At 45.3% G+C, this 10,489-nt stretch overlaps 1 protein-coding gene across 1 annotated transcript in view; it reads right to left on the bottom strand.

Annotated features, from left to right (window-relative positions):
* The window catches only part of LOC111955397 (glutamate receptor ionotropic, kainate 5-like), a 31,243-nt gene that overhangs the window by 3,344 nt on the left and 17,410 nt on the right, over positions 1-10,489 (bottom strand). The window contains 7 exon segments of the mRNA XM_023975626.2: positions 422-543; positions 3,519-3,647; positions 5,175-5,400; positions 5,772-5,937; positions 7,299-7,472; positions 7,764-7,873; positions 9,725-9,838. Coding sequence (XP_023831394.1) covers positions 422-543; positions 3,519-3,647; positions 5,175-5,400; positions 5,772-5,937; positions 7,299-7,472; positions 7,764-7,873; positions 9,725-9,838 — 1,041 coding nt within the window.

Raw genomic sequence — 10,489 nt, 5'->3', positions numbered from 1 at the left:
ACTGAAACCGGAATCACAAAAACAAACAGAGCAGCAGGCGGAGATAAAGCAGGAGCAAATGAAAGTCACAAACAGTGTTGTACCCAGACGCCAATGAAATAAAACGACACAAAGGACTAGCAGGCGGAATAACAATGGCAAACACAGAGAGCGAGAGAGACAGAAGAGTGAGGGATAGAGAGCGAAAGAGAGGGGGAGAGAGTACTGAATCACAGACAGCCTAGAGAGCGGGAAAAAAGAGAAGAAAGGAAACGCAGACATCGACCATCACCCTCTGTCTGCTTGCAGCCATGTACACATCAACACGACGACACCAAAGCACAACACTCACTGCACTGCACTGCACACCGGGAGGTGTGTTGCCATAGTAACCTACTGGAGGGTGTCTGTGGTTTTGGCCGGGGCAGCAGTGAGGGCGTACCTCGTCTGTCTCTGCCGAGCGGCGGGTGGACCAGACAAACTCCATGATGGCCACGAACACGGCGATGATGAGGCCACAGATCAACACCACGAAGATGCCCCCGATGTTCTCCATGCCCAGACCTGGGGAGGAAACGATGCATTATACACGCAGTTCTAACACACGGATAGAGGGGTAACGGTAGGGCTGTGTGTTGACCCATACACATATGGGAAACATAGGCAAATGTGCACACAGAAATAACTTTAACAGGATCATCAGAGCCCTCTAATACTCTCTACACGAAGCCTAAGGGGGAGAAAAGCTTGATGAACCTTGCAGCACAACGTCCCCACAGAGAGTGTGGTGTGTGTGTCTGTGTGCAATTCAACAAGTCTGCATTCATTGACTTAATAAGTCCATCGACCACACGAGTCACCTTTGGCTTTTCCCGTTCTATTTTTCAGCCAGAATATTCGACATGAAGGTTTCATACGTTTCTTATCTTCAAAATGTCTCGTAAGGATGCTCTGTGCAAGTACCCTTGTTATGTCGAGTGTTTCAGGCAAAGGCTCAAGTCTCCCCGCTTTAACCTGAGGGCACTTATTTATCCCATGGATGACTCGATCAAAACTCGTACCACTGTGGCCGCATCCCAAATGGTTCCCCATTCACTATATAGTGCACTACTTTTGACACATAGGCCTCTAGTTGAAAGTAGTGCACTATATAGGGAATAGGGCACCATTTGGGACCTACTCTATGTCTTAGTGTGGGCTGCCTAAGGTGCAACACACAAACAACATCCAGCGTCCTCTGTCTTCTTCTGTATCGTCCAGTCTGTTGCTTGTAGCTATCTAAGCATTTTGAATGGGAGAAGGGGTAGCAGATGTCAAAATGAAACAGAAGCAGAAATGAAAATAAGAAATATTTTAGAAAAGGGGAAATGTCTACCACACAGGCAAGGAAAATATGCTCGCACGCACGCACAGCACCGCATTTCGGCCACGGCACGCACGCACGCAACGCACGCACGCAGCCGGCTCGCACGCAAGTCGCCGCACGCACGCACGCACGCACGCACGCACGCACGCACCGCACCGCAGCGCGACGCACGCACGCAGTCGCACCACGCACGCCTGCACAGCACACACACCACACACAGAATCTTGAAGTAATGAGTGTTAGTATTATGTAGGCATGTTGCACTGATGACCAATCGTACGGTAACTTTTTGTTGAGTTTTAGATTTATTGAATAATGCACTTGGAGGTAATGCGGATGTTTCGCTTTAAAATGGGATCGTGAGTTTGAAGTGCTACAAGGGTTATTTCCGCTATGACGGCCGGTGTTGATGGTGGCCTATCGCGACAAAGCACAGTCCATAAAGGGATCTTAGTTGATGGTCGAATTGTGTGACATTTAATTAAAAGAGACCTGGAGAGGCCTAATTTGCGACACGCACACCACACACACAGCACACACACAACACACACACACACACACACACAACATCACACACACACATAACACTTTATTTCCCCATGGTAAATTGTCACGACTTCCGCCGAAGTTGGTCCCTCTCCTTGTTCGGGCGGTGTTCGCGGTCGACGTCACCGACCTTCTAGCCATCGCTGATCCATTTTTGATTTTCCATTGGTTTTGTCTTGTCTTCCATCACACCTGGTTCCAATCCATCAATTACATGTTGTGTATTTAACCCTCTGTTTCCCCTCATGTCCTGTCGGTGATTGTTTGTTGTATGTATTGGTGCCTATTATGTTCTGGTGTGCCACGGTTTGTAGCCCACTTTCATTATTTTGTGTATGTTGGTTTTCGGAGTTTGTGAGCACTTATTAAACGACTCCGTTTATACCGAGTTCATTCTCCTGCGCCTGACTTCCCTGCCACCAACACGCACCCATTACAAAAATGCGGTAATCATAGCAGTAATTAAAGACATCTTCCAAATGTGGTTTGTTCTTAATGCTGGAGCCCTTCATGGTGAAACTACCAAGTCTGTGTGCGATATTACAACAACCAAGAAGTTATCGCAAACAACGAACACAGCTTTTTTTTCTCTCAGACATCATTGCATGTCCGATAAAACAGCCGAATATGTACTGCAAACTATTTTTTCTTGCGCTAGACTCTTCACCTCTGCTGGGGCAGACAGTGGCGCCGTTTCCCCCTACTGCAGATTCCATCTTTAAAGTTGAGGCAAAATAAACCCGACATATTCACACACACATAATCACAATTAGATCAAGTACACACATATCTTAAAGCAAATGGAATTTCCAGCTGTGAGACATCGTGATGGGAATAGAATGGGCTACATTTACCAATTCACTTGTGCCCACTCTTCTGTGACACCAGAAAACATTGACTTTATAAGTATCTAAGAAACAAGTGCTTAATACTACTTGAGGAAATGTTCACATTGTATTGTGTACAAATTGTATTTTGTGCATTAGTAGTGTGCAATTCTAATGTGACTGCATTGCAGCTGGTTTGGAACAAATGAACATTATCTCAGCAATAAGTATAGATTCTAATGGCAAAGTTCAAATGACGGTTGCTGGGAGTGCTGGGAGCTCGTTAAAAATGGGAGTGCTGGGAGCTCGTTAAAAATGGGAGTGCTGGGAGCTCGTTAAAAATGGGAGTTCTGGGCGCTCGTTAAAAAGATGAATGCGGGTGTCCGTATAAGCGTTTCAGAGCACCTCCAAGACTAGGACCTGACGGAGATCCACTCTGGACGGAAATGTTGCGTATTTACTAGCCTCATTCAAGGTATATGCTGGGTTGTGACGGTGTGTGAGGGTTAGTGTCCTACCGAGTGTTTCATTGGAGACCACTAGTCACATGTATCAAGCGTCTCAGAGTAGGAGTGCTGATCTAGGATCAGGTGCTCCCTGTCCATGTAATCTTATTGATTATGATCAAAAAATAAAAACTGATCCTAGATGAGCAGTCATAGGGCCCCTGATCATTAGCGCTGGTACTTTGACAAGTCTCCCTTTGCGATAAAAAAAAGTATTCTGACCTCAATGGGACTTCCTGGTTAAATAAAGGTTAAATAAAAAAAAACTACTGGCACAGGTGGTGCTGTACCAACCCTTGGCTCGGTGGTCCTCCTCCTTGGGGCACTGCCCCCCCTCCCACCACCTCCTCTTCAGGATCTCCAGTCTGTTGTTCTCTGCCAGCTGCAACACCCCCAGAGTGATCTCCTCTTTAAACGGTGAGCCTGGGGAAGAGGTGGAGAGGGGTAGAGGGCGGGAGGGAGAGAGAGAGTTACAGAGAGAGGGAGGAACGGAGAGAGGGAGAGAGAGAAGCAGACAGACAAGGTAGAGAAGGAGAGAAAGAGAGAGAGAACAATATTACTGTATTGTTAATTGTATTTACTATTCATTGTGTATCGCCATGACCTCTTATTGATTTAACTTCCTGTGTCCTTGCTTGGCAATACAAGATAGTGACTTATCGTGCCAATAAAGTTCATTGAATTGAATCGAATCAAGACGGAACGAGGAAGCAAGACAGRATTGGGAGTAAAGAGGGCTTAACAAAGGAGTAGAGAACAGGGTGATGGAGAAAGAAAGAGAGGGAGGGGGTGAGTGAGTGAGAGAGAGAAACATGTATAATTGGAACTCTGCACTACATGTGAGCCAACTGTAACCTTAGAAGTTGACATCCGTGCTGTTGTGTCAACGCAACAAATACCAATTATACATACAAGTCAGAGGTTGTAAGGTGGGCCAGCCAGACATACTGTTAATATGCTGTAATAGGCAAGTTAGCTGGGGTGGAACCTGGGGAAATCACTCTGGGAACTTCCCAGATGGATCTCCGCTAACAAAGCTAACTAAAATGTTAAATGTCAAAATGTTCCCTCTGAGATTTTGACTTTGGGACCTCTGTTCCCAAGCGTTCCACCCCAGTTCCACCCCAGTTCCACCCCAGTTCCACCCCAGTTCCACCCCAGTTCCACCCCCGGCTAATAGGAAAGGTGAAAGAGCTCACACATAGCTGGAGTAAAGACATACATATAATTTAAAAAAACATTTAAACAAGGATCCAAGTCTGTCCTTGAGTCTTTCGTTGAGAACCACCTGCTTGTGTAATATCAAGGCTGCAGAGTAAAAAGCAACTGTAGCCATGGCGACTGGCTTAAAAAAAAAAAGGTGGATGATGAGATGTGTGTTATTTCTGACCTTTGGGCTGGAGGGCAACTTAAAGGCATGTTGATGAAAGAAAGAGGAAAAATGTTATCCCTGGTATGTCCTTGAGGGAAATCGGATAGCTCTGAGGCCGACTTTGATGTTTGGAAATTCTGGGAATTCTTGGGGGGGGAAATGCTTTTCTATGGAATGGAATTGTTTGATGATAGATTCGAGGGCTTAACAGATGAAAGAGATGGCAGATATGATGGGAGGCTAAAACAGAGTGACCTATATGGTCATTTGCCCCAAGGCTGTGATATGTAGCCAGGAATCAATCTGAAACATGTGGGTTTAATATTAAAGTGGACCTCCAGCAAGAACATGTAAGGTTACATTTATTTTGATCATCAAAATGAAATGAGACAGCGAGGGGTAGGGTGATAAAGTCAAGGTGTAATAACATGGTAAATTAGATGGAATTGCATCAAATAAGAAGAGAGCTCCTGGTGGTTAGGGTCTAAAACCGTAGCCCTTGGTGTCAAGCAGGCCTTCTATCTGGGTGAAGTACTCTCTCTCTCCCAGATCTACCCCCCCCCCCCCCCYCCMCTCACCCAGGGGCATGCCAATGCCGTAGCCCTTGGTGTCGAGCAGACCTCCTATTTGGGTGAGGTTACAGTTGAGGCGGCGGTGGTACTCGTTCATGGTGCTCTCCAGCAGGAAGGCGTATTTTGAGTTGACCACGCGGGCGATGCCCTCCTCCGTGCTCTTCACAAACACACTGGGCTGCTTGGAGTGCATGTAGTTCCACATGCGCTGGTACGTCTGGTAGCGCGAGTTCTGTTTATAGGTGTGTTGAAGGTTGTCATGGCAAGAAAAGAAAGGGGAAAGTGCCAACTTTTTGTGATACATTGTGTCTCAAACACACGTACCCCCACCAAATACACAGAACCCCCTATAAAATACACAGGAACCCCCATCAAATACACAGGACCCCCATTCAAATACATAGGACCCCCCCATCAAATACACAGGAACCTCCATCAAATATCCAGGAACCCCCATCAAATACCCAGGAACCCCCACCAAATACACAGGACCCCCCACCAAATACACAGGACCCCCATCAATTACACAGGAACCCTCCCATCAATTACACAGGAACCCCCCATCAAATACATCTGGGGCGCCCACACACACACAATCCATACCATGAAGAAGGTCATGGTAGAGCCTCCTTGGATGGTACCATACTGGATGTTGGTCTGGTCAGCCAGGTCGTCAGGAGACTCGATGGGCACCTCCATCCTCTGAACTGTAAGGAAAGCTGCCAGGTTKGCCGTGTAGGAGGAGATGATGATTAGAGTGAACGCCCACCTGGGAGGGAGGGAYAGGGGACAGGCATATTATCACAAGTTACGCTATGGCAAAGTTAAGCCTACTCCTGGGCTCAGTTGTTAGTCCAGAATAGTGTTGCAGAATTACGGTAGCTTTCCCAAAATGTGCAGGTTTTCGAGAAATCATGGTTGCATTTCCTGCTTATTCACTCCTTATTCCTGACTGATTCTTGGAGTCTTCCACCCAGGATTTCTGGAAAACCTGGGTAATTTGAGTAAATTAGCAGAATTTTGCAACCCTAGTCCAGAAACTGGCTTCATATGTGTCCAGTCCACTACCGCATTATATTACACCTTAAAGTGTTGCTCTTGTTCTGAACCTTTGTAAAGGTCAAAGGACAAATTGTTGAAATCTTTCCATTCACAGAGTGCTGTCAACAGTTTTCATGTCAACAGTTACAGTTGTACTGATCTAATGGAACGTTTGTTGATTGTCTGAGCATCTACATAATTATCAAAAAAACGACTACTTTACCCTTTAGGTTGAACACCGTTTTATTCTGAACAGTGCATTGCAGTATCAAGACAATTCAGAGTTAATGGAGCTAACCAACGAGAGTAAAAAAGTGGGGAGGTTTGGTGAAATACACTCTTAGAAAAAAATATGCTATCTATACCCTAAAAGGGTTCTTTGGCTGTCTCTATAGGAGAACCCTTTGAAGAACCCTTTTGGTTCCAGGTAGAAATCTTTTGGTTCCAGATAGAACTCTTTTGGGTTCCATGTAGAACCCTTTCCACAGAGGGTTCTACATGGAACCCAAAAGGGTTCTACCTGGAACCCAAAAAGGTTCTACCTGGAACCAAAAAGGGTTATCCTATGGGGACAGCCGAATAACCCCTTTTGGAACCCTTTTTTCTAAGAGTATACTTCAGTGAAAAGCCATTGTTTGGAGGATTTATTGGCACAATTAGGTTATAACAACAAGGTCATTACCAATGGGAGATAATGTCTAGATGCATTTTACAGTGTAGATCTAGTGTATAAATTGCCTGGCTGGGCTGATGAGACAGTGGATTCCGCAGCCAGATGGAACAGAGTAAATAGGAATTTTAACGTCATAGATTTAGCCGGGGGTAACTTGTGGAATAGACACCGGCTGGAATGCAGTTTTAACCAATCAGCATCCAGGATTAGACCCACCCGTTGTATAATGCGGTATAATATAATTCCCATTAGTATATGACTGCCATCTGGTTGATCTGATGAACAGTAGCTTTGGGAGAAGAGTAAAGCGGAGGAGGAAGTAATACAGAGGTTGATACTGTAGCTAGCCACACACGCGCACCCACACCCACACATCCCCCCCCAACCTCCCTCCCACACAACCCATACACACTCACCAGACCCCGGAGACGCAGCGTGTGGACAGGGCGCGGGGCATAATCTCAGAGCCCTGCTGCATGAAGCCTCCCACGGGGAACCACAGGCTGTTGCCCAGGGTGTACTGGTTCTCCAGCATGTCCTTGCGCCCCATCAGACACGGGTGAGGGTTGTACCACTCATAGGGACTCAACCTGGGAGGTGGACAGAGAGAAGCGTGGACTATTTAGTCTTCAACATATGATTTTTACATAATAGCATCATGTCAAAATGAGTGAAAAAGGATCCCCAAAATTGCATTTCATAACCTCTCTATTAGATAAGTAGAYGAGGGAAAGGAGATTTGGGGCACATTAGATATAAGATGCGACCTCTGTATAACCTGGTCCCTGATCTGTACGTGCTGCATAGCCACCAGGCTACTCTATCTAGAGTGTATGCAGGTTGAGGTGTCCCCCAGCCCAGTAGGTGGCGTAGTTAGTTACCTGGCGGCTAGGAAGAGCACACAACTGACAGCCAGGTAGGCCAGCAGCATGAAGAGCCACACGGCTGGAGAGAACGGGTCCAGGAAGGAGAAATAACCTGGCTTCCGTCCCTGATTGGAGGATGAAGACAAAGATGGTGTTAACGGAGATCAATACCAGATGGTGCAGTTCAGATTTCAAACACAAGGGGACAAAGTATTGGCATTGATTTCATTACAGACTGGGCAATGTGAGTACAGGACCATATCCACCATTGCACAATGTAGCAAAAGGTTTTGCAATAGAAGATGAAAACAAGTGTTTCTTATTGGACAAGTTCCGGTAGTCCCTCACTGTTTCAGCCCGTTTTCTTCCATTTGGTGCCTAATGAATACGACTCAGGACAGCTTGAGTAATTACATTGATAATGGTTTTCCTGCATGCTCTGTAAACCCTTGGGGGACTGAATATACTCGACTACAGAGCTGGGTTTCCGTTAGCTGGTAATAGCCGGCTTTTGGCCTATAAAAAAAGCGTATAAATAAATAAATAAAACATCGCAAAATGACCCTTTTTAGGCTATTCATTGATGGACATACCAGTCGATGGAAATGCATTTGACTGGGCATGCTTATCGGTCTATAGGTTCATTTGCATACTTTTGTGAAATGAAATTGGCTCGTGTRTACAGTATATCCGTTACGCATCGTATTAATCACAAGCTTGCTTATAGCAAACGTACACAGAGCCAATGAGCTGAGAATCGGTCAGGACAACGGCGAGAGCTGCTAGTTTAAATGCAACGGAAGGCAGGCTTGCGTCATCAGCGCAACACACATTTTGGAACGAACATGGGCACGTAGGCCACGTGCGCATTGCTGCGCTTATAATGTGAATAAATAATCGTTTGTTAACATTTGAAGCTAAACGTTCTGATCTGTTGCATCAGACTCATTGCTTTTTTGACGTTTATTTTTGTATTTTTTTTTACTGGTTGTATGAATTTGGGATGTTTCGTCCCAGAGTCTGTTTGGAACAGGCTATTTCTCTCTAGACCAACTGATAAATAGAATATATCAACTTCTAGTATGGGGGATAGTACATCTGCATAGGCTAGTGGTTTTGCTGTTCATTACTCGTGTTGTTGGCTGAGGACATCTTCAGTGTCCATCAGAATTTGGTAAGAAGGAACCGCACGTTGCATCCTCGACTTACACGTTCTGTTAAATATGAAATCTAAATGTGATTTCTGTCATTCTGAGCACCATGGGTGGGACGCCCTAATTAGGTTACGCACACAATGCATATGGGTCAGGTAAATTTCTCAAATTTCCGGTAAATTACAATGTTGCCAGTCAAATGCCCGGTGCCACATTTTCATAAGGATACCCTGCTACAGAGTAATGTGGCTTGTTTGCTGTCCATATATGATAATTCCTTTTTGGATGAATACGGTTGGGTGACACTTCAGTTTAAGGTCTGCTTATGAACTGCTTATAATCATCAAGCTATTGTTTGAATACATGCCTATTCATTGTATTGACTTGTATATGATTACGTGTCCTCATAATAAATGATTTATGCACTGTACTCGCCAATGTTACTAAATACATCCACAGCTGATAGACAGTTTACAACCAAGCCATTTTATAATGGTCTATAAACAGATTAAGTGTTACCCGAGGTAGTAACAACTAAGCCATATAGGGAACAATGTACAAAACGGAGCATTTTCCACTGTAGCCCTGGTCCAGCCTGAGGCTTTCTAAAACCTTCTGGTATTATCAAATCASACCAAATGTTATACTGGGGAAATTGCATTTTCATAGCTAGAACTGACACTAAGGACATGGGAAGAGCACCAACTCCCACAGTGGAAAAGCACCAACATAGTACAGCACACATAATCTGTAGTCAATGGCAGTGCCTTACCCATAGTGATAAATCATAACTACATGGATTTGTCTCTGTGGTCATCTTACCAAATGGACTCTGTACAGGATGCTGATGCCCAGAGACATGAAGGGTTTGGAGAAATCTATGACCTTCTCCCTCTCTGAGGTGATGGTGAACCCAGCTACCGCCAAGTCTGCTTTCTGTGGGAGAGAGGGATGGAGATGGATAGGGGGGTAGAGAGCGCGACAGAGAGACAGGAGAGATAGAGAGAGAGAGAGAGCAATCGAGAGAGAAAGAGAGTGAGAAGGGGGAGAGAGAGAAAGTGAGAGAAGGGAGAGAGAGAGAGAGAGCGAGAGAAAGGAGAGAGAGAGAGAGCAAGAGAAAGGAGAGAGAGATGGAGAGAAAGAAGGGGGAGAGAGATAGAGTGAGAAAGAATGAGAAAGAAAGACAGCGAAAGGGAGGGAGAGAGAAAATACAGAGACAGATATAAGACAGAGGGGAGTCGAAGAAAGAGGGAGTGAGAGCAGAGAGATGGAGAGATACAGATAAAAAAAAGGGGTCAATTGGGGTTATCGAGGAGAACTTGAAAGCAGTCTTGACATATAGGAGCCCTGCAGGGGTGAGTGTAGACTCCGTAGTGTAAGAGGAGGAGGGGAAGATTCTTCAAGAGCGAGGTAGAGAGGAAGGAGAGGGGAAGGAAACACCATAGAGGACAGAGTCATCATAGAGTGCATGGCTGATCCAACAAAAACAAGACCCCAGACACCTCTCTGTTCCTTAACTACATATTAATTGATTAATGAGGACATACTCATTAACGAGTTTCACCCACTTTCATCAGGCAGTAGCAG

Source organism: Salvelinus sp. IW2-2015, linkage group LG30 (genome assembly GCF_002910315.2).
Source record: "Salvelinus sp. IW2-2015 linkage group LG30, ASM291031v2, whole genome shotgun sequence".
NCBI classification, from domain to species: Eukaryota; Metazoa; Chordata; class Actinopteri; order Salmoniformes; family Salmonidae; genus Salvelinus; species Salvelinus sp. IW2-2015.
The sequence above is the reverse complement of the archived record's forward strand: the minus strand, read 5'-3'. Positions and strand labels throughout refer to the sequence as shown.